This window comes from Phyllostomus discolor, chromosome 11 (assembly GCF_004126475.2).
Source record: "Phyllostomus discolor isolate MPI-MPIP mPhyDis1 chromosome 11, mPhyDis1.pri.v3, whole genome shotgun sequence".
In the NCBI taxonomy this organism is placed as follows: domain Eukaryota; kingdom Metazoa; phylum Chordata; class Mammalia; order Chiroptera; family Phyllostomidae; genus Phyllostomus; species Phyllostomus discolor.
This window is the reverse complement of record NC_040913.2, coordinates 50,649,415-50,674,555: the sequence shown is the minus strand read 5'-3', so window position 1 is coordinate 50,674,555 and position 25,141 is coordinate 50,649,415. Positions and strand designations below refer to the sequence as shown.

General features: G+C 37.8%; 1 protein-coding gene across 1 annotated transcript in view; it reads right to left on the bottom strand.

Annotated features, from left to right (window-relative positions):
- CAB39L (calcium binding protein 39 like) overlaps positions 1-25,141 on the bottom strand; it is an 82,824-nt gene that overhangs the window by 16,847 nt on the left and 40,836 nt on the right. The window contains 3 exon segments of the mRNA XM_028526326.2: positions 9,171-9,314; positions 19,485-19,550; positions 22,000-22,059. Of these exon segments, the coding sequence (XP_028382127.1) occupies positions 9,171-9,314; positions 19,485-19,550; positions 22,000-22,059 (270 nt within the window).

Below are 25,141 nucleotides of genomic sequence, written 5' to 3'. Positions count from 1 at the left end.
CTACTATCCTGGTGATGGACCTCAGAAGAAGTGAGTCTGAGCAAGCATGTGTGAAGGTCTTTTACAAGGTTTGGGAATTGATTGGGAATCCAGCAATTTCTTCCACCAACTCAATTCCCATTGGTTTTTATAGCCAATAGTGTTCCTGTGGGAGTTGTATGTGTGTACCTTCTTTTTATAGTTGAGCTTTGATCGCTATTGACATGGCAAAGAGAGGGACGCATTCTCAGGACTGACCATGACTACTGTGGAGGAGCCATTGTGCTAGGGCCAACTTTAGGGAATTCTAATGTTTGGTGAGTCCACCCATTGGGTATATTGTTTGTGGAGGTGGTTGGGTGGTGCTCAAGTGTATTCTGAAGCTTGCTACTGGGTGTGCTTGTTCTGGGGCTTCTTAGGGGGTGTTCTGGTGCAGACCAAGTCAGCTACTGTCTATGCCCTGCCTGGGACCACTAAATACAAGCTACAAAGTAATCTGTAGCTGGTTGCTGCTTGTGCTGTACTTGGAGGTGCCTGAGAGAGAGGCTAAGATGTCAGTGAGGCTAAGCTGTGATTTGAGGCTGGCTGCTGCTGATGCTGGGCTTTGGGTAGCTCTGTAAGAGTTCAGGGCACACTGAGGCCAAATGCTGTTTCTTTGGGGTTTGTGAACCTTTGAGAGAATTTAGTAAAGTCCAAAGCATGAGTCAAGACAGGCCATTTGTATGGAAAAGCCACTAAAAGTGATTTGGGTGGGCCTACAAGTTGGGTGGGCTAGGAAAGGTAGGGAAAAATGTACTGGCCAGGTTGATGAAGACTCAAACTTGGTGCTGACCTGAGCCTGCTGCCTGGGTGGGGAAGGGCTCAACCAAAGACCAATGGCTTCTGCCAGGATGACTCTCTGAAAGAAAGCTGCCCTTCCGGCCTTTACCCTAAGCCAGATAATTAAGTTCCTCCTGTAGATTCCTGGTGCTTTTTCAGCTACTACTTAAGCATTGCTGCTCAGTGTGGTGGAGTTCATCAGTGATGAAGTCAATCAGTGATGGAGTCCATCAGTGAGTAAGTCCATGTGTGGGCCCTTTAAGAGGAATGCCTGGGATTCCAGAAGCTCTCCTTCTCAGCCACAGTCCCTTCTGGCCTTCACAGACAGAAGTTATGGGGACTTCTACTAGCATTGGAACCCTGGGCAGCAGTAAGTGGGCCTAGTGTGGGACTGGGAACCTTCACTCTTCAGGGGAGACCTCCACAGCGAAGATACCCCTATCAATTTTTAACTGCCACATGTGGGTGTGTGAAGAGCCTGTTCTGTGTCTTCACCTGCTCCTACCAGTCTTAATGTGGCTTCTTTTTAATATCATTAGTTACGGAATTTTTGTTCAGATAGACCTAGGTGGTCATCAATGATAGTTCTATGGTAATAGAACTATAGTAATTTAGCTGTAATTTTGAAGTCGTAGTGGGAGGAGGCAAGCACAGTATTTTCCTACTTTGCCATCTTACTGGCAATAGAAGTTTAAAATATGGTAAGGAGGATTATTCTATTTGTTCTTCAAAATTAGCATAGATAATTCTAGGTGACTGCTCTGCCATACAAATCTTAGAATTAGTTGTCAAGTCCCAGGAAAAATCCTGTTGGGATTTTGATTGCATTTGAATGGAGTTCATAAATTCTTTCAGATTTGAATGAAGATCTGGTGACTGAAAGATGAACTAAAAATTTTTTCACCTCCCAAAGCAACAACTACATACATTATAAACTGCCATGTATCCATGTATAGACTCATAAATTAAGAAATATACATTATAAAGACTAATAAAAGCCTAGAACTCTTTGAACCCTTAATTCTACTATAGATATATTTTTTTAAAAACTAGCTAGATATATAACATGCTCATTGCAATATTACTCACTGTATGAAGAAATGAAAATAACCTAAACATAAATGACACAGGAATATTTAAGTAAACTAAATATACCCAATGATAAACTATGATGCTGATAAAAGTACTGGCTCTAAAAGTGACGTATAATGACAATGAATAAATGTTTACTCATGGTATAGCACCCAGTGATAAAATCAGGATATCAATTCTGTATACAATGTGAACAAAGCTGTAGAAAAAGAAAAAACCTCCAGGGCAGTTGCTTTGTAAGGAACTTTCCAGCAGCCACTGCCTTGCCTCGAGGGTGATTTCAGCTGCACAGGACTAGAGACTGAGGAGGCTGATTTGAGCCTGGCAGTTCACAGAGTACCTGGGCCAGAGGCTGGCCAACTGTGAATATTGTGGACTAGACCTTGTCCCCATCCTCTCAAAACCATAGGAAGGGAGAAAAGCAAAGCCCAGCCCCCCTCTTCCTGTGTCATCCAGGAAAGGAAGACCAGCAGAACTCACTGAACAGGTTTAAAGTCAGCAGGAGGCTTATTTTCTTTCTTTCCTCTCTCTTTGTTTTCTTCCCCCAAGTGAGAAAATAAGATATGGAGTTTCAAAGTGTCCAGAAACAAATCCAAAGGGACAGCACAAGGCTAACCCCCCAAAATGAGAAACTGAGACAAATGTCACATTGCTATCCCACAGAGCTGGCATCTTATTGTTTATGTGTATTGTTATTATTTTTTCATTATTTTTACCACTTTTATTAGTATTTTTAAAATTTCTCTTTCTTACATTTAGTTTTCCATGTTTTATTTCTGTTTAATTGCATTGTTCCCTTGTTCTTTCCTTACTGTATCTTAATTCTCCTCCTTTCACTTTACTCATGTTCCAATAACACACTACTCTTGATTATGCACTTTCTATTCTGGTTATTCAACTCATATATTTCTTGTCATATTATTGTTGTTCCAGTACTATTGTAAATAATTGTTGTTCCATACAACTGTACATACTACACAGCAATCCTCCCTGATCTTACTCTATTAAGAGTAACTCTATTCTCTCTCACACTACATCTACTTTCTATCCTTTACTCTCACTATATCTCATCATCTGACCTTGCACAAGCACTCTGTTTTATGGATTCAGCTCACAAATCTCCTCCCCTCTAACAAGAATATTATCTCTCTTTCACTTTTTATAAAAAATGGAAAGTTGGGTGAAACATCACAGTTAACGCTATACTTATCCAAAGAATTCCTATCTCTTCTCTACTTGCTGGTAATTTAAATCCCATAAAATACTCTCCCACTGTCTTAATCCATATTGCCTACATCCTCCCATTGATTACATACAAGAATAGGTGGTACCTGTGAAATCAGTACTCTCTGGAGGAGAGAAACCATCAACAAAGGAACAACCAAAAGGTAAAAACCAAGTACAACAAGACAGCCCACACAAAGAGAAGAAAAGGCAAACCTAGAGCACCCAGACAAGGAGATCAAAGAGACCACAAGACTGGAACTCAAAGAATTCCTACCATAGAGGTTCACCCTACAAAGATAGCTAGAAAAGCAAAACATTAGGAAGTGTAGAAACAAACAAAAAGAATCACCTAAAATGGCAGACTAAAAAAGAACATGCAATCAAAAGGACTGAAAGACTCCCCATTGAAACAGCTAAATGAAATGGAGATAAGCAAAATATCAGATACAGAATTCACAAGAATGGTTATGACGATGCTCAAGGAACTCACAGACAACTACAAGGACTGAGTGAGAACAACAACAGCATGAAAAAAGAAATAGAAACTATAAACAAAAACTAGGAAGAAATGAACAATAAACTCTCAGAAATACAAAACACACTAGAAGGAATTACAAGTAGGCTGATGATATAGAGGACTGAAACAGCAAGCTGGAGGACAAGGTAGAAAAAATGAACCAGAAAGAGCAAGAAAGGAAAAGAGACTCAGAAAGAATAAACAGGTGGTGAGGGAGCTGCAAGACAACATGAAATGTAATAATATCCATATATAGGGATACCAGAAGGAGAAGAAGAACAACAAGGGATAGAAAACCTGTTTGATAAAGTAATGATGGAAAAGTTCCCTAATTTGATGAGAGAAAAAGTCACACAAATTCAGGAAACACAGAGAGTCCCAATCAAGATGAATCTAAAGAGACCCACTTAAAGATACATCATCATTAAAATGGCAAAACTCCAAGCAAAGAGAGAATCTTAAAGGCAGCAAGAGAGAAACAAGAAGGAACATACAAGGGATCCCTGATAAGACAAGCAGCTGACTTCTCAGTGGAAATGCTCCAAGCCAGAAGAGAATGGGAAGAAATGTTCCTAGTAATGAAAAACAAAGCCTTGCAAACCAAGACTACTGTATCCAGCAAGACTCTCAATTCAAATGGAAGGACAAATAATGAGTTTCCCACACAAAAGAAGTCTAAAAGAATACACTTCCACCAAAGGAGCTCTGCAATGAGATGCTAAAGGGAATGCTTTAAGAAAAGGAAGAAAAAGAGTAAGAGAGAGAGGAACACAGGTACAAGAAAATGGCAAAGGAAAAGTACCTTTCAATAATAACCTTAAATGTAAATGGATGAAATACTCCAATGAAAAGACACAGAATAGCTGAATGGATAAGAAAGCATGACCCACACATATGCTGCCTACAAGAGACCCACCTCAGAACAAAAGCCCTACACAGACTGAAAGTGAAGGGCTGGAAACAAATTTTCCAAGTAAATGGACAGGAAAAAAAAATGGGGTAACAATACTCATATTGGACAAAACAGACCTCAGCAAAAGGGGTCATAAAAAGAGACCCAGAAGGTCACTTTATAATACTGAAGGGAAGAATTCACCAAAAAGACATAAACATTGTAAATATATATGCACCCCACATAGGATCACCCACATACATAAAGAAAATCTTGGAGGACTTCAAGAAAGATATGGACAGTAACACAATTATAGTAGGGGATTTTGGCACCCCACTGTCAAAACTGGGTAGATCTTCCAAACAAAATATCAACAAAGATATTGCAGCATTGAACAATGTCCTAGATCAAATAGACTTAACTGATATATAGAGAGCCTTTCAACCCAAAGAAGCAAAATATACATTCTTTTCAAATGCACATGGAACATTTTCAAAGATAGACCACATGATAGGACACAAAACAAGTCTCTACAAATTCAAGAAAACTGAAATCATATCAAGCATTTTCTCTGACCACAAGAGACTGAAACTAGAAACCAACCTCAAGGAAAAACCTCAAAAACACTCAAACTCATGGAGATTGAATAACATGCTATTAAACAATGAATGGGTCAGGAATGAGATCAAGGAAGAAATCAAAAAGTTTCTGGAAACAAATAAAAATGAACTCACAACAATCCAAAACTTATGGGACACAGCGAAGGCAGTCCTGAGAGGAAAATTCATAGTGATACAGGCCCACTTAAAAAAGATAGAAACATTTCAAATAAACAACCTAACCCTGTACCTACAAGAACTTGAAGAACAACAAAGATAGCCCAGACCAAGCAGAAGGAAGGAAATAACCAAGATCAGAGCAGAGCTAAATGACATAAAAACTAAAAGCACAATTCAAAGGATCAATAAATCCAAGAGCTGGTTCTTTGAAAACATAAACAAAATGAACAAGCCTTTAAGCAGACTCATCAAAAATAAGAGAGAGAGGACCCAAATAAACACAATCAGAAATGAGAGGAGAGATTACAACCAATACCACAGAAATACAAAGGATTGTAAGAACTTTCTATGAAGAACTATATGCCAAGAAATTTCAAAACCCAGGTGAAATGGACAAAGTTCTAGAAAAATATAATCTTCTAAAACTCAGTGAAGAAGCAGAAAGTCTGAACAGACCAATAACAGCTGACAAAATTGAAGCAGTAATCAAAAAACTCCTAACACACAAAAGCTGTAGACCACATGGTTTCATAGGAGAATCTACAAAGCATTTAAGGAAGAGCTAACCCCTATCCTTCTCAGACTACTCAAAAAAATCCAAGAAGATGGAAAACTCCCAAACTCTTTTTATGAAGCCAGCATAATCCTAATTCCAAAATCAGATAAAGACATAACAAAGAAAGAAAACTTCAGGCCAATGTTGCTGGTGAACATAGATGCTAAAAACATCAGCAAAATATTGGCAAACCACATCCAGCAATACATTAAAAAGATCATATACCATGACCAAGTGGGATTTATCCAAGGGATGCAAGGATGGTACAATATTCACAAGTCAATAAACATAATATATCACATAAACAAAAGCAAAGATAAAAATCACATGATCATATCAATAGATGTGGAAAAAGCATTTGATAAAGTACAGCACCCACTTATGATTAAAACACTTAGCAAAGCGGGAATACAGTGAGCATTCCTCAACCTAATAAAGGCCATATATGGGAGACCTACAGCTAACATCATACTCAATGGACAAAAACTAAAAACTTTGCCACTCAGATAAGGAACAAGATGAGATTGTTCACTTTCACCACTTTTATTCAACATAGTATTGGAATTCCTAGCCACAGCAATGAGAGAAGAAAAGGAAATAAAAGGCATCCAAATTGGAAAAGAGGAAAGAAAATGGTAATTGTTTGGAGACGACATGATAGTGTACATAGAAAATCCTATAGACTCCACCAAAAAAACTTCTGGACCTAATAAATGAATTTGGCAAAACAGTGCAATATAAAGTCAATATTCAGAAATTAAAGGCATTTTTGTATAAGAACAATGAATATCAGAAACAGAAATCAGGAGAAAAATCCCATTTGATATAGCAACAAGAAAAATAAAGTACCTAGGAATAAACCTAACCAAGGAGGTAAAAATACCACTGAAGAAAGAAATTAGGGAAGACACAAACAAATGAAAACATATACCATATTCATGATGGGAAGAATTAACATCATCAAAATGTTCATACTACCCACAGCAATTTATAGATTCAACGCAATGCCCATTAAAGTACCAATGGCATATTTTACATATATAGAACAAAGACTTCAAAAATATATGTGGGACCCTAAACAAAACCCGAATAGCTGCAGCAATTTTGAGAAAGAAGAACAAAGCAAGAAGGATCAGAATACCTGATATGAAAATGTATTACAAGGCCACTGTAATCAAAAGAGTCTGGTACTGGCATAAGAACAGATGTGTGGACCAATGGCATAGAATAGAGAGCCCAGAAATAAAGTCAAGTCTCTATGGTCAATTGATATTTGACATAGGGAGCAATAGCATAAAATGGAGCAAAAATAGCCTCTTCGACAAATGGTGTTGGGAGGTCTAGAGAGCTACATGTAAAAAAATGAAACTTGATCACCAACTTACACCAAACACAAAGATAAATTCAAGGTGTATAATGGACTTAAATATCAGTCATGACACCATAAAAGTCCTTCAGGAGAACATAGCCAGGAAAATTTCAGATATTCCATGTAGAAATATTTTCACCAATTTGTTCCTGAGAGCAAGGGACATAAAGGAAAGAATAAGCAAATGGGATCTCATCAAAATAAAAAGCTTCTACATGACTAAAGAAAACATCATTAAAATGAAAAGAGAACCAACCATATGGGAAAACATATTTGTCAATGATACCTCAGACAATGGTTTGATCTCCAAAATATATAAAGAACTCACATGAGTCCACTCTAAGAAGACAAGCAACCCAATCAAAAAAATGGGCAAACGACTTGAGCAGATACTTCTCCAAGGAGGACCTATAGAGGGCACATAGACACTTGAAAAAATGCTCAGTATTGCTAGCCATCAGAGAAATGGAAATTAAAACCACAATGAGATACCACTTCAAACTGGTGAGAATGGTTATCATGACCAAAGCAACAAACAAGAAGTACTGCCAAGGTTATGGAGAAAAGAGAACCCTAGTGCACTGTTGGTGGGATTGCAGACTGGTGCAACCACTATGGAAAACAGTATAGAATTGACTCAGAAAACTAAAATTAGAACTGCCTTTTGTCCTGGCAATTCCACTGCTAGGATTATATCCTAAGAACCCTGAAACTGCAATCCAAAAGAACCTATGCACCCCAATGTTCATACCAACACAATTTACAATAGCCAAGTGTTGGAAGCAACCTAGGTGCCCATCAGTAACTGAATGGATGAAAAATCTATGGTACATTTACAGAATGGAATTCTATGCAGCAGAAAGAAAAGAGCTCCTATCCTTTGCAATAGAATGGATGGAACTGGAGAGTATTATGCTAAGTGAAATAAGCCAGGTGATGAAAGACAAGTACCATATGATCGCACTTTTAAATGGCACCTAATCAACAAAACAAACAAGTAAGCAAAATATAACCAAAGACATTGAAATTAAGAATAAACCAGAGGGGAGAGGGGAGGGAATAATGGGGGGGGGGAGTGTGAAGGTTTTACCAGAACAACTATAAAGGACACATGGACAAAATCAAGGGAGAGTGGAAATAGGGGAGGGAGGTGGGGATGGCTGTGGTGGTGGGGAAGGGTGGCGGGGAAAGGCAGAAAACTGTACTTGAACAAGAATAAAATTCAAAAGTATTTAATAATAAATAATAAATGGACAAATGAATAGTAAAAAATAAAAATTAAAAAAACCCCTTCAATTATGTGCATAGGACAAGAATGTTTACTAAAACCTTCACAACAGTTAAGTTAGGAGTATGGGAGAATATAGCCAGGAAAGATTAGATTACATTTCTCTCACCTACCCTAATTTAAAAAAAGATCTATTGTCTAAGTTTCTAGGAGGTGATATTATTACTATTACATTAAAGAAAATGTATTAGGAAGAGGAAGCAGTTATTATAGGGGCTAGCTTTCTTTCATAGCAAAATGCATCTACAAAAATATTCCTGAAGAAGTAATAAAAGTGAATAGTACCTAAGTGTTTCTTCAGTGCTTTATTTAAGGTTCAAAGAAACACTTAAGGCAAAAAGCAAAGCATTCAAATTCTTATACTCATGGTTTGGATTCTAGCTCAGTCACTGATTATCTTAGTAATTTTAGGGATACAGTATTCACTTATTTTCTCACTTAAAAAAGGAAGATATTTAGAGTATGGGTTATTTAGCAAATCTTTTAGAAAGAAATGGGCATTCATTAAAATAACTAAAATTTCATCTAAGTCATGCAAAACAAAAGAATGGCTATTTAATTTTTTCTCAAATATAAAGGAGAGTAAAATAGGGAATTTGCCATTGAAACTGGCAAACAAATACCCACTTAATTTCTGTAGCTTACACTTTACCTTAAAGACATGAAAGGCCTCAAACTGAATGCTGGCACTTTTATCTCGAAGGAGGTTCATCATCACTTTGAGGTTCTCTGGCTTGCTGATTTACTTTGTCATAATGGCAAAGTTGTGTCTGTCCAGGATCAGTTCACCTAGAAGCTATTAAAAAATACACAAAATCAATGCTATAACTTGTCTGAGAGTTATGTTATTAAAACCATACCTCACTTTCCCTCACTGAAAAACAAAGTATGTGAGTTTAGAATGTTAACATGAAAAAAATTGAGAATCCTTAAGTGAATCTTAAAGCACAGTCATGAAAGCATTAGTTATTTTAAGCTTTTCACAGTTTCGCTAAAGTCTGTGCTTAATGCATTTCTGAGTATATTTTTAAGTTAATCATTCCAGCAGCTTATAAATCTCTCTTCAGCTTGCATGAAGAGCTAGATAGAAATACACTTATTATTTTCATTGTTTAATTTTCTTGCTTCTTTAGGTATTGAGGCAGGATAATAATAACAAAGTTGACTCTACAATTTTATCTCCCTTACCTAAATTAATGTACTGTATAGTAGCTTGCTGAGGAAAAAGTAGTTTATATAAAACAACTTTTAATTTTCCCCTAACTCTTATTACAAAACCTGATACATAACCAGGGAAAAAATCATTGACTGAATTCAAATGAAGTTTAAGATGTGCAGCAAGTTTTTATTAAAAAAAAGTAAAGCAAAACATTTTTTGGTGACAAATTAATTGTTCTCAAAATGCAGCATTACTTCATGTTACAAACTGAAAGTTTGTGTCCTCTCAAAATCTATATATTGAAATCCTGACCCTCAATGTGATAGTATCAGGAGAAGGGGCCTTTAAGAAGTTAGGACATGAGGGTGGAACCATATGAGTGGGATTGATGTACTTCTGAAAGAGACCCCAGAGCTCTCTCACTGCTGGCATTTTAATCTTGGACTTCCCAGCCTCCAGAACTACAAGAAATGAATATATTTTAAAAATCTTCATCCAAGAATGTGCTTATTGATTTGAGAGAAAGAGAGAAACTGATCAGCTGCTTCCCATACATGCAGGACCAGGGATCGAACTGGCAACCTAGGTATGTTCCCTGACCAGGAATCAACCCCGTGACCTTTTGGTGCACGGGACAATACTCCAACTAACTAAGCCACCCAGCCAGGGCAGAAATAAATATTTCTTTTTTAAGCCACAGTCTATGGTATTTTGTTATAGCAACCAGAACAGACTAAGACACTTCAAAACAAAATAAAAATACCCAAAATGAGAACAGTTGAAGCCCCTCTAGCAGTTCAGGTAAATATGCTGCTGCTCCATCTCACAAACTTTTATTCTCACTGTACTGGTAGCAATCCCTAAAGCTTTGGCAATCAGACAGCTGAAATGTACCTTTAATTTCATTTTACATGTGACATATTTATTTTCTAATTCTATTTACTGAAATTTTTCTAGATGTCCCAGGATAGTAATACATTGTATAGATGGTTCCAGAAATTCTGGATGGGAGATGAAAGCATGTGAAACTGAGTACTAGCTGTCTATCACAATACAGTCTAGCACCAGAACTCTGGGTGTGTAGGTAGGGGTGTGTGTGTATCTTTTTTTTAAAACATATTTTATTGATTATGCTATTACAGTTGTCCTATTCCCCCCTCTTCATTCCCCTCCACCCTGCACACCCTCTCCCACCCATATTCCCCCCGTTTAGTTCATGTCCATGTGTCATAAGTTCTTGGCTTATACATTTCCCATACTACTCTTACCCTCCCCCTATCTATTTTCTACCTACCATCTATGCTACTTATTCTCTGTACCTTTTCCCCCCTCTCCTCTTTCTACTCCCCTGTTGCTAACCCTCCATATGTTCTCCATTTTCTGTGGTTCTGTTCCTGTTCTAGTTGTTTGCTTAGTTTGTTTTGGTTTTTGTTTTAGGTGTGGTTGTTAATAATTGTGAGTTTGCTGTCATTTTACTATACATGTTTTTTATCTTCTTTTTCTTAGATATCTAAGTCCCTTTAACATTTCAAATAATAAGGGCTTGGTGTTGATGAACTCCTTGAACTTGACCTTATGTGAGAAGCACTTTATCTGCCTTTCCATTCTAAATGAAAGCTTTGCTGGGTAGAGCAATCTTGGATGTAGGTCCTTGCCTTTCATGACTTGGAATACTTCTTTCCAGCCCCTTCTTGCCTGCAAAGTCTCTTTTGAGAAATCAGCTGATATTCTGATGGGAACTCCTTTGTAGGTAACTGTCTCCTTATCTCTTGCTGCTTCTAGGACTCTTTCCTCCATTTTTTACCTTGGCTAATGTAATTATGATGTGCCTTGGTGTGTTCCTCCTCGGTTCCAGCTTCTTTGGGACTCTCTGAGCTTCCTGGACTTCCTGGAAGTCTATTTTCTTTGCCAGATTGGGGAAGTTCTCCTTTATCATTTGTTCAAATAAGTTTTCCACTCGCTGCTCTTCCTCTTCCCCTTCTGGTATCCCTATAATTCGGATGTTGGAAAGTTTAAAGATGTCCTGGAGGTTCCTAAACCTCTCCTCATTTTTTTTGAATTCTTGTTTCTTCATTCTTTTCTGTTTGGTTATTTCTTCCTTCTGGTCCACTCTATTGATTTGAGTCCCAGTTTCCTTCCCATCACTATTGGTTCCCTGTGCATTTTCCTTCATTTCACTTAGCATAGCCTTCATTTTTTCATCTAATTTGTGACCAAATTCAACCAATTCTGTGAGCATCCTGATCACCAGTGCTTTGAACTGTGCATCTGATAGGTTGGCTATCTGTTGGTTGCTTAAAAGTATTGACTCTGTAGCTTTGATTTGTTCTTTTGTTTGAGCCATTTTTTGGGGGGGGGTGTCTGGTGAGCTGATGGGCAGAGCCTTACGTGTTTATCAGGGTGGGGGAGCCCAGTCTCAGGGTTGTGACATAGTATGTGGGGGTGGGGTTGGAGAGGGAACAATGGCGCTTGCTCCTCTCTCCGTGGAATTTCAGTCCCTTCTGCTGCCACTTCCCCCAAGCAAACTGGGTGTTTCTGGTGCTGATTCCTGTGTGGGTGGGCCTGTGCACATTCTAGGACCCTGTGGGTCTCTCCCATACACTCTCCTATGAGGCTGGGAGTCTGTTCCTGTGCCTTAACCTCCACAGGTGTTTTCAGTGTCCTGAGGCTCTATTTCCCAGCGCTGGGACCCCAGGTTGTTGCGAGGTTTATCTCACTGCCCAATTTCGCCTCATTTACCTGTGCATGAATGTGGGATCACCTAGATAGTCAGGCACCTTGGCACCTTGCGCACAGTGCCTCACTTCACAGTCGCTGCCTCACTGGGTCTGCCAGCCGCCTGCATGTCCAGGGTCTGCCCAGGGTCTGCCAGCTGCAGTCTTGAGCCTGGGATGCCTTACCTGGCCTGGTGCCACCACTTTTTGTGCCATGATCCCTCTTTGCCTGGCTGCCCAACTCCACTCTTCCTACCGGTCTGGATGAATGTGTCTATTTTAACTCCTTGGTTGTCCGACTTCCATACAGTTCAATTTTCTGTCAGATCTGGTTGTTATCTTGTTTCTAAATTGTTGCTGATCTTATTTTGGTTGTGTGAGGAGGCACAGTGTGTCTACCTACACCTCCATCTTGTCCGGAAGTGTGTGTGTGTATCTGGCTGCCAGTAATCAATCACCTTGCCCATGATGTATCTTTTGTCTGCTTAACAAATAAGAGCTATACACCTTTAAGTTATTTAGTGCACAAAAATAATGTTTGTTAAACATAGAAAATGTTGACCACTGTTGCATGTTGGCTGGTCACCAGTTAGTCTCATATACATGGAAAGGCAACCATGTAAACCATTGATCTTCACCTTCCTTAATCTCTCTGTAGTATCTAAAACTAACTGGACACTTCCAGATACTTCCTTGGCTTTTTGTTTCAAGGCCATTTCATTCTTCTGGTTTCTTGCCTATTGTGGTTTATTCCTTTGCTACCTGACACTCCTGGCTTCTCTACCTTCTGCACTACATGTGTAGTAATTTTCCAAGCTGTATACTTGAATCACTTATCTTTTATTTCCTAACAGTTTCATCTATGCCTATGGCTTCAACTATAACATCTGGGAATATGTCTCTCAAATCTACATTCCTAGTCTCATTATATTTCCTAAACTCCATAGCCACATTTCTAACTGCCCTCCAGGTTGTCTGACTCAAACTCTTTGCTGTCTTAATCACACTCAATGTCTCTAGAATCAATTCTTTCGTTACTCTTTGTTAATGACATCACATCTTCTAGTCCCTTAGAGCAGAGTATTGAAATCTTCCTCAGCTCCTTTCTTTCCCTTGCTTCTCACATCAAATCTACATCCAAGATCTGCCAATTTTCTGTTTCTCAAGGTCTCAAACATCTTCCCATTTTTACTGCTAATACCTTCATTCAAACCCTCACTGTCTTTCTCCTGGATGACTGCAACAGCATGCAAATGACCTCTTGCAGTCCTCACCCACTCCAATCCATTCTGCACATTATGTCATATGAATCTTTGTGAAAATCACCCCTATTCATGTTACTAATTCCACTTATAGAGTGAACGAATAAACAAACAAATGTCTAGATTCCTGTGGATGGCATTCAAAGCCCTCTGTGATCTGAAGTCATTCCTAATGCTTCCTTTTCTCAGCTCCTTCAGTCTTCCTTTTTCTCTAGGTTCTGTGGCTTTATTCCCCTTGCTCCAACCCCCATTCCCAGCTTTATTTAGATATAATTGACAAAATCATACACACTTAAAGTATATATCATGATGATTTCATATACATATACATATACATATACATATATAATGAAATATTTACCACAATCACATTAACACATCCATCACCTCACAGTTATCCTTTTTTTTGGGGGGGGGGGGAGAGGTATGTGGTGAGAATGCTTAAGATCTACTCTTAACAATTTTCAAATATACAATATAGTATTGTTAACTATAGTCACCATGCTGCACATTAGGTTCCCAAACATTATTTATCTTGTAGCTGAAAGTTTGTATCCATTGGTCAATATCTCCCCACTCCCTCCCCCCCCAGCCCATGGTAACCACCATTCTACCTTCTGTTTCTATGAGTTTGACTTTCTTCCAAACCAAACCTCCTTTATCGCTTTTATGCTCCTTGTTTTTTTCCCAGGTGTACTCATGTTGCCCTGCAGTACGGAGTTACTTGTAAGCTTCTTTAGAATGTAAGCTACACAAGGGAATGTATAAAATCTTGTTTATATTTGTACTCTTTACAGCAAGTGTGATGTATGTGGATAGTACTGAGGAAAATAAGTCTTACCACCACAGAATATTATCTACAAAATGTAGAAAGAATGTAGTTTTATTTCTGAATAAGCATATCCAAAGAACAATGCATGAAAAAGACAGGTAAAAATCCACCTTATTTACACTGCCAAAGAGCTACAATCATTATACACCTATATCCTCAATATAAAAGGTAACTTACTCCTTTAAGAGGACTTGACAGCATTATTTGCTGTGCGCCCTTTCATAGTGCATCCTAAATTCACCTGGCCATTGATGTAGCTCTTTGTTTTAACTGATTGCCTTTATCCAACTAATAAAGGAGATAATAAAAACTTTTAAAACTAACAAAAAATGTTTACGGTTTGGAGAGAAGCACCTCCTGATAACAGACAGAGATATGTGTGCTACCTTCTTAGATGTTCACATTTCAGTAGGATGGCTCCCAGACTCTCAAAAACAAACAAATAAACAAACAACCCAAACAAACCACTTCTGGGTTATAAAGCTGACAAGAGGCTTCTAAAATATATGCATTATATATCCTTATAAAAGTATATATATATAAAAATAAAAGACATACCACCCTGGCTGGTGTAGCTCAGTGGATTGAGCGTGGCCCTGTGAACCAAAGGGTTACCCATTTGATTCCCAGTTAGGGCCCATGTCTGAGTTGTGGGCCAGGTCCCTAGTTAGGGGTGTGCAAGAGGCAACCACACAATGATGTTTCTCTCCCTCTCTCTCTCCTTCCCTTCCCCTCTCTCTAAAAATAAATAAATAAAATCTTTTAAAAAAAAGATATACCCTCTTAAGATATTTTCATATACAGGGTCTGGCAGAAGTAAGGCCTGCTTAAGTGTGGTTGGTAGGGTAATAATATGGGTGTAATAATTTATAGTGTTAATTTGAACATTTCACCTAAAATGCCATATGGTGTGCTTGAGTGTGATATTGCTGTGTTACAGAATTACACGCTTATAATTTTGTAATAAAAGACTTTGTAATAAAAAGGGGCATTATTTGTGCTGGATCCTGTTGATATACAGACACACACAGGGCTTTTCAGTAGGGCTATCTACATCTATACAGATAGATATATTTTGTATATAGATGTATATATACCTAAAATATATTTCTACAAAAGTAATAAAATATAATCTATATCACATATTAAAATACATATACATCATGCACATATATAAATATCAAAAGGTCTTTCAGCAACAAAGAAATTTCATTAAAAAATTCACCCTTAAAATTTGCACATGCACATTCAATAAACATTTGTTGACATAATGTTTATGAGTTAAATTTGGATTAAGTCACTTCAATTTTTACTACATACGGATGTCCATCCTTTACTAATATAATTTTACTACTTTTTTGAAACAATTGTATTAAATCATTTGGCTAACACTACTGAATCTTTAAGCCATTAGATATTCATCTATTTTAATTAATACTGCCAATGAAAAAGTGCTGCATTTCATTATAATACAAAGCATTGTAAAGCAATACTGTACTAAGCAAATGGAAAAAAATAGTATTTTTACTTCCTTAAACTTCATTTTACAGGCTTCATACCATGTAGTAAAACCATGCATATCAATTAGATATAATAAGAGTTTTATTTTCTTTTTAACTTGGGGTTTTAATGAAATTGATCAGAGTCCAAAAAATCCCCCAAATTCCACCAACCTTCTTTTGAATTATAATCTTTCTTGCTAGAAATTAAATGTCAGGCCCTGAAGAAGAAATAAATTTCTAAGCTCTGCCACATGAGGGAAAGGAATTTCTCTGTTACTTTTTTTTTATTGGCATGAGGAATCTAAGCTCCCCCAACTAGTTTAGGAGAATTTAGAATATGATTAACACAAGGCAGCAGGTAGCAACTACTTTGGAATCAGAAAAAAGCCTAGTGTGAGGAACATAAGTGCCTCCATTTTAAAGGTAATCTGGTGTCTTAACACCTGGGTAATCCTGGACCCTTTACCTCCTCCTCTTCCCTGGGAAGGCTCTAGAATAGGTACACAGAGCTCTGGGCTGATCACAGGACTCACATCAATTCTCTCTCCAGGGTCAGGTACCCTCCATGTTTCTCTTACCTCATCCTGGCACCAGAGCCTCTGGGTACCAGATCTCTTTGCTCATTCACAAGTTCTCACTGCTTGTATGTAAATATACAGAGTCTGGAGGGAGGCAGGGGCAGGGATCCATTTGTGTTGCTGCCACCAGAGGCCTCCTTTATAACAGACAAGCTGGACTTGTCTGCCTTGTGTTTTGGCATGTTGGTTACTTCTAGCATTTGGGAGCTGCTTTGTATACACTAAACTACCCTTTCATGAAACACCCAGCAGTTTATTGCTTGAAAAATACTCCAAATGAATATACTGTTGTAATACTTTCATGTCTTGTTGCCTAAAATTATGAAACATGTCTACAGAATCCAGAAATATAAACAAGATTATGTTAAAATAGAACATACTGCTGCTACCCACACATCTATTTTCCTAAAGCAACCTACAGCACACTAGTAGGGCTTTTCAAAATAATGATTTCCTATTGAAGAAAAGAATAAACAATACTTAATGAGCTTCTTCCTTGAACAGAGTGATAAAAGACCATTGTAGCATTCAAAAAAAGCCAATTCTTCAGTAACCATTTTAACAATTTCTGCACTCTCAGATATGCTTTTTTGACTTTTACTCAGTTTTTTTATTCACTGTGACTGTGAAGGATTGGAGGCAGGACTAGCAACCAATGTATATCTGGGTGGATTAATAAAGAATAAGAAAGAGGTCTTATAAAGTAGGCTGAGGCATTCATAAATGTGTGGGAAACATAATCAGTTTGAAAGGGGAGAGTTTCAATAACAGATAGAAACTTGGCTGCTTAGGTGTCAGTGGGAACAGTGCAGAGGTCTCTAACTTCATATGGACAACCATATGAAGAGGGAGACTGGGTAGTGGAAAGCTGGATGACAGCAAACAGCAGTGAGGGATGAATCCTTCTTGCTCCCCTTTGCTGCCCACCAAATTCATATGACATACTCTACCCATAATACGTCCACTGTGTTAACAGGCTTCTATTTTTAAATGCAAATGCATCCTGACAGGAATAAGTCTAATCCACACCCTAGTTCTAATTATTTATTTAGAATTGATCAATACCTTCCAGAGACTGAACTCTGGGGATAATGATTAGTAATATTTATTTCTAAATTTCTTTTCATTTTATTCAATGAACACATCTCTTTCTCACCATGGGCTAGGCTGTGCTCTAATATTTATAATACTTTACAAATATTAACAAGGGAACAGGTTAAGGTGGGGCTGAAGACATCTTGAGAAAAGAATGAGGCAATAGGCACAAGGATAGGAGGAGATGATATGATAGTGGGGGAAAGGCAAGAGGAAGGTCTAAAGGGAGATGTTTGAATAAAAAACTGTCAGTTCTATAACTTTGCCTAAGATCATACCTAGCTAGAGACAAATTTCTGTCATAAGTTCTTATCACTGTTGACAATCGATCCCAATTTAGTTGTCAATTTAGTTCATAACAAGTAGGTATCTACTTTGGTTCACAGATTCCTACTGAAAAGAGGAAAGATTTGGAAAATTTATGAGAAATTTCCTATATTGTTGTCCTTCAGACCATTGTCATGTCTGTGTACTGTTTCAATTTCCATTTCCCTCCCAGGGACACTATCTCTTATAATATGGACAAGCTCCCTATTTTTGCTGTCCTTGTGAAACTCTTCACAAATAAGAAATGCTATTCTTTAGGTACATTGCCATGGCAACAGGATGTATCTTTATTTTCAACTGCTTTTAACAAGCTTTCTGGACATGGAAGAGCATGGCATTGATGTCACTTTCTTTGCATAAAGCCATTCTCATTACTCCAAGCTCTAGCATGGTATTTTTTCCACATGGATTACCTTGTATGGGCTTCCACACAAAAGGAAACTCAATAAAGAGTGCTGAGTGACAGGCTGAAAATAGTATACTGACTTCTCTGTCAATGGGTAAAGCTGGGACAGTGAGGGCACAAATACAGGGGAAAGCAGATCATGGCCAATGAAAAATCATGGGTCAAGTGAATTTATAAAAATGTGGTACAAAATAGATTTAATTTATAGCTTTAGCTTAAAACCACCCAATATTTAGAAACAAATGCATTGTTGGGAATGTCATCATCCAGTACATATAAAAAAATGAGTGATTTAAAAAAAATCCTCACCCAAGGATACATTTATTGATTTTTGGAGAGAGAGGAAAGGGAAGAGAAGGGGGGTTGAGGGGTGGGCAGGAGAGAGAGAGAGAGAGATGTAAGAGAGAAACATCTATTGGTTGCCTCCTGTACATGCCCTGACTGGGTATTGAATCTGCAATCTGGGTATGTACCCTGACTGGGGATCAAACCCTGTTTTTGGTGTGCAGGATTACACTCCAACCAACTGAGCTACCTGGGCAGGGCAAAAATGACTGGTATTTAGTGAGCTCAAACATCATACAAATTGTTTGACAAAAAACAGCCAAGTATTGTCTGCCAAAAACATTCTTTTGAGTATCTGAGTAGGATTGGAAGATGCAGCTTTAGCCACACTATTTCAGGAGCTGTCCCTTCTCTTGTTGGACAAATGGCTGCTTCCAGGTAACTTTTGGCTGAATGAGGGAAGGCCACTCAGACAGATGTAACCCTGCTTTGCTGGGCTCCCTGTTTGATGAGAGAGAGCAGCATTTCCACAGGAGTTTCATAGGACATTAACCTCAAATTTGGTTACACACACACATAATTTTTGTGTACTTAGCACATACTTTATTTTTATTGTAACTTTTAAAAAGTATTTGAGGCAGGGCACTTAACATTATTTTGCTACAAAGTATACTTATAATATAAAACATTTCTCAAGTTACAAAAAAAGATACTTAAATTTTTCCATATTTACTTGTTTACTAATAGACCAATCATTTACTAATAAGGTATCAATTTTGGAGACTCTAAGTTAAATTTGATATTACCTTTAAAGATTGTCTCTTAGTCACATAATTCTCAGACTGAAGCAATTTCTCATAGTCTTCAAAAATCTAATGAAAAGAAAATAAATATTACAGTGTTAAACCAGCAGTGATTCCCTGGCATTAGGTTTGAAAGCTTTCTTGCTTCAGACCTGAGCCCAGTGCAGTCCAAGTGCTGTGCTTGCTATCTCTATGTGCTTAACCCTAGACTGATCACCACTGTCCATTGGAGGTTTCTCCTTTCACCATCCTCATTTACTCATAAAGACACTAGGGAGTAGGGAGGTCAAATGATACAAAAGACATACTTCTCTATTTTACTTTAGTTCTACAAATTAGAAAGAGTAGGAAAATGCAGTAATTGAGTACTCACAATAAATCATTTTGAATAAAACACTTATTGAGTTGCAAGACAATTCATTTTATGCCATATTAAAGAAACCTATTTATGTAGACTTGCTGGTAGTTATTAGTCTATGAATACTTTGAGAAAGATTAAATACATTTAATCTTTGCCAGAATTTCACCTGGTAACTCATAAATAAAATTGTCAAATCCATGGCATGAACCGGTCAGGAATAGGGCTACTTTTGCCACATGATGGCGATGCTAAACCCAACTGGCTTCTTTGGATTACTTTTACTTTCCCCAGAAGTTGGGGGACACTGTGCCTGGAGCCCCTGTTTCCTAATGATCATTAATCATTACTTAGGCCCTTCAGTTCAACTCTTGAGAGCCAGTGGCTAGGGAAGCTCAGCATCAACCTCCTACCATGTGTGATCACACTCAAAGATTACTAAGGTGGAAAAAGCAAAACCAGCAGAGAACTGAAAGTGTTCAGAGGGTGAAAAGGTTCAAAACAGTCCTGTCTTCTGGGGGCCAAGTGCAAGGTGTTTGTGCATGTGTGTGATGAAAGCAAGCTGTGCACGATGATAATGAATTACTAAGAAAGAATTAAGAAAGTGAAAAGTAAAAACAGAAACATGTAGCTCACATTAAAGTCACAATAACTGTACTGTTTTACATGAACAACTTATTATTTTAATTGTCATGAAACACAAGGAAGATTTTGTGGGTCATTAAATTTATTGGGAAAACTTTGTGGTTTTAATTGCAACTATAAATACATGTACAGGTATGATTTGACTTCTGAAGCTACTAGTTTCATTATTTTAGAGTCATATATCATGTGCTCCAGTTTAGTGGTTTATTGCTAAAAAAAAAAAGAAACAAGAAACTCAAGAAGTATGAAATGTTTGAGGGAACATAAGTTCTCAGACCCAGTGTTCATGGTCAGTGCAGCTGGCTCAGTGTCTCTGAAACCACTAAGTCACACAATAAGTGACTATAGATATAAAGACAAAATTGATAAATAAGGGGTCAAAGAAAATGACTTCATGGTCTCTCAAATTGTTGTGTATTATCCCTGATTTCAAAGCGTTATTGCACATTTACCTCACTAATTTTATAGAAAAGATTAGAAGTTGATACTACAAGTTTTGTCATAAACTATCTTAGCCCTCTTTTTTTTTCATTTACTATAAACGTAACATCTAATGAGTCTTTATTTGATATTCCAGTTAGAATCTATAGTTAATAAACAATCAAACTCTAATAACAGTTTATTTCATAGATTCAAAAATAGGCCATTTTCTCTTAGTCTTGAAGCTTTGGGATACCTCTGGCAATAAGCATTATTCTCCTTTCATGGTTTACATTTAGATCAAAGTATTCCAATTGATGTAACAAATATTTTCTTGATAATTTTAGGATATGAAAATCATCTTGATTTCATAACTATATTGCTAATTCTTAATTTAAACTGCACTCTGAATCCTTGTGTTTAACAAATAAGGTTCCTGTCTCTCAGGGAAATCAAGAAAAAACTAGGAAGATACAAGCACACCATAATAATACAATGTAAAACGTGAGAGAAGGGTTGGTGAGAGAGGCAAAGAAGGTGAGAGAGAAAGTATGTGTGAGTGAGTGATTGTGTGTGTGTGAGGGTGTGATTAGGGAAAGGTTCCTAGAAGCATCACATTTCATCCAAATCTCAAAAGGATGAGTTGGCTTCAACATTATAGAAGGGAGTTGGAAGATAGAAATATTTTAGTTTTTCTACTAGTAAGTGGAACTAATTATCAACCAGGTAAAATGATTTATCTTAGTAAGGGTGTGTGTTCTATTTGAAAGAACTGACTCTTAAGGGCAATGTGAATGCTCTTAAGTCAAGATCAAAGTGAGCAGACACTAGGTGTTTCCTGGATCTCCAGAGCACAACAATAAGAAGAGATATGAAAAATGAGAAAGCCCTGATCTCCTGGCCATCTTCAATTTTCCCTCAAGTTTCCTGATGGCCTGGCTCCCAGGCAATAAACAAATTAGATGTATATTTGATATGGTTGGTTTCTACTGTGGATCATAATAAACAGGAGTAAGTGCTCATAGACCTGAGAGAGGGAGGAAGGGACAGAGGGAGAGAATGATGTGAAAACTTAAAATAATAACTTCTACTTACAGTGTCATAATTTTGTTCTAAGAATTCTGCTACCAGCACTTTATGTCGAGTTAGTAAATCCTAGAAAAGAACAGCCAAGTGAAACAAAATTATTATAGCCAATGAATTTTAAAAATCTTTCTTTTCCTTCTAAGACTTAATAAGCCTACTAATTTGAAACATATAAAAGTTTCAGAAGAAAATTTTTATTCACATCAAAAATTATTTCCATTCTTAGTAAAAAGAGGGAAGGGGGAGGGAGATAACAGGGGAAATAAAGGGAAGGGTTGTAAAGGAACACGTAAAAAGGACCCATGGACAAAACCAAAGAGGGGAAGGACTGAATGTGGGAGGTGGGGGTAGGTGGGGAAGGGGAGAGTGGTGGGGGGAAAATGGAGACAACTATATTTGAACAAAAACAAAAAAATTTTAAAGAAGATGCCAAATATAAGTTTTTTTCATGTTAAAAACAAGTGTTTGTTTTAAATTTATATTATTGTTAGGTTATAGAAATAATTTAATTACTAAAACAAATGGAATTTTAGAGATGAGTTTACAATATAGTTCTTCAAGCAACAACTCTACATTGTGCATACAATATAGTAATATTCAAATAAAGTTTACGATGATCTTTTAAAAGTATCATTAATAAATAATCATTTTTATGTTGATAGGTATTACATTGAATCTATAAATTGCTTTGGGTAGTATGGCATTTTAATGATGTTTATTCTTCCAATCCATGAATATGGTATGCTTCCATTTATTTGTGTCTTTCATAATTTCTTTCTTCAATGTTGTATAGTTTTCTGAGTACAGGTCTTTTACCTCCTTGGTTAGGCTTATTCCTACGTACTTTATAGCAACCCAGTTGCTATAGCAAATGGGTTTTTTTTCCTGATTTTGGTTTCTGATATTTCATTTTTGGTGTACAAAAATGCCTTCAATTTCTGAATATTGACTTTGTATCCCGCTGTTTTGCCAGATTCACTTATTAGGTTGAGTAGTTTTTTCGTGGAGTTTTTAGGATTTTTTGTGTACACTATCATGTCATCTGCAAACAATGTCAGTTTTGCTTCCTCCTTTCTCATTTGGATGCCTTTTATTTCTTTTTCTTGTCTGATCAGTGTGGCTAGAACTTAGAACAAACATTTCAAAAATTTACATGGAACCATAAATGACCCCAAACAGCCTCAGCAATTTTGAGAAAGAAGAACAAAGCAGGAAGGATCATAGATCTGATATCAAACAAGGCTACTGTAATCAAAAGAGTCTGGTACTGGCATAAGAACAGACATAAAGATCAATGGCACAGAACAGAGAACCCAGAAATAAACCCTTGTCTCTATGGTCAATTAATATTGACAAAGGGGGGCAACAGCATAAAGTGGAGCAAAAATAGCCCCTTCAACAAATGGTATTGGGAGATCTAGACAGCTACATGCAAAAAAATGAAACTTGACCACCAACTTACACCATACAGAAAAATAAATGCTAGATGGATAAAAGACTTAAATATAAGTCGTGACACCATAAAACTAGTAGAGGAGAACATAGCCAGGAAAATTTCAGATATTCCATGTAGCAATATTTTCACCAATATGTCCCGTAGAGCAAGGGACATAAAGAATAAACAAATGGGGTTTCATCAAATTAAAAAGCTTCTGCATAGCTAAAGAAAACATCAGGAAAATGAAAAGAGAACCAACCATTTGGGAAAACATATTTGCCAAAACATAGCTGTCCATGGGTGCACAGGCCCTGTGTTCTCCTGAGTACTACAGGCCAAGGTCTGCCTCCACCTGTGTTTTGCCCAGGGCCACCCTGCCTGAGCTGTATAGCAATCTGAGATGGCTGCTACTTGTGCTAGGCTTGAAGATTCCCAGGTACGGCTAAGCTGTTAATCTACACTGGCTGCTGCTAGTGCCATGCCTAGGGCCACTTAGCAAGAGGCACAGGGGCTGGAGGCTCACTGAGGCCTGCTGCTGTTTGTTCCTTTGGATTTAGGAAGTTGTGAAGCATGAGCCAAGACTAGTAATTCATATGGAAAAATTACTGTTAACAGCTTGGGTAGGCTCGTAAGTTGGGTAGATGGAGTCTCAGGGGATTTCCAGAGCAGGGCAAACAGTGTTAGCCAGGTAAATGGTGTCTCAGATATTGCACGTGCCTGCTGACTCTGTTTGGGGTGGGTTCAGAAAAGGGACAATGACCTCCTGCCTGGGAGAAAGTTGTCCCCAGCTCTCACCTTGATGCCAGACATGTCAGTTCCTCCCTGTATGGCACTGGTGCCTTTTAAGCTGCTTACTCCAGTGCTGGAGCTCAGAGGGAGTTACTGAGTAAGTCCTTGTCTGGGTTCTTTAAGAGGAACTTCTTGGGACTCCAGAAGTTTCTTCCATTAACTCAATCCCTGCTGGCATTTGCAGCCAGAAGTTATAGGGACTTATCTTCCTGACACTGGAACCATGGGCTGGGGGGCTGGGACTCCTTTCTCCTTGACATATCCCTCCTGAATTTTTATCTACCACATGTAGATGTGGGACCAGCTGCTTCCATGTCTCTGCCCCTGCCAGCCTGGTTGGATGTGGTTTCTCCAATTCCAAAGTTGCCAGACTTCCATTTAACTTGATTTCTGATGGTTCTGTATGATTATCGTTCTACAGTTTAGTTTCAATTTAATGTGGTTGTGCAAGGAGGTAAGCTGTGCTTACCTGCACCTCCATCTTCACTGGAAGCCCATTTTTTATTGTATTCTTTCATTGCCATTTTGCCCTACTAAATTCCCCTCTCCCTGCTATCTCCACACTGTTGTCCATGTACAAGTCCTTTTACATTATTGCTTGATCCCTCTATCCCATAAGTTCCCCCCAAGCCATAGCTTAACTGCTTTTAAAATAGAGGTGCCTAGGACCTGGCTGGTGTGGCTCTGTGGACTAATGCTGGCCTGTGAACTTAAAGGTTGCTGGTTCGATTCCTGGTCAGGGCATGTGCCTTGGTTGTAGGCCAGTTCCCCAGTTAGGAATGTGTGAGAGGCAACAGAAGTATGCATCTCTCGCACACTGATGTTTCTCTCCCTCTCTTTCTTCCTCCTTTCCCCCCTCTCAACAAACAAACAAACAAACAAACAAACAAAATCTTTAAAAAATCAAATAGAGGTGCCTAGGAT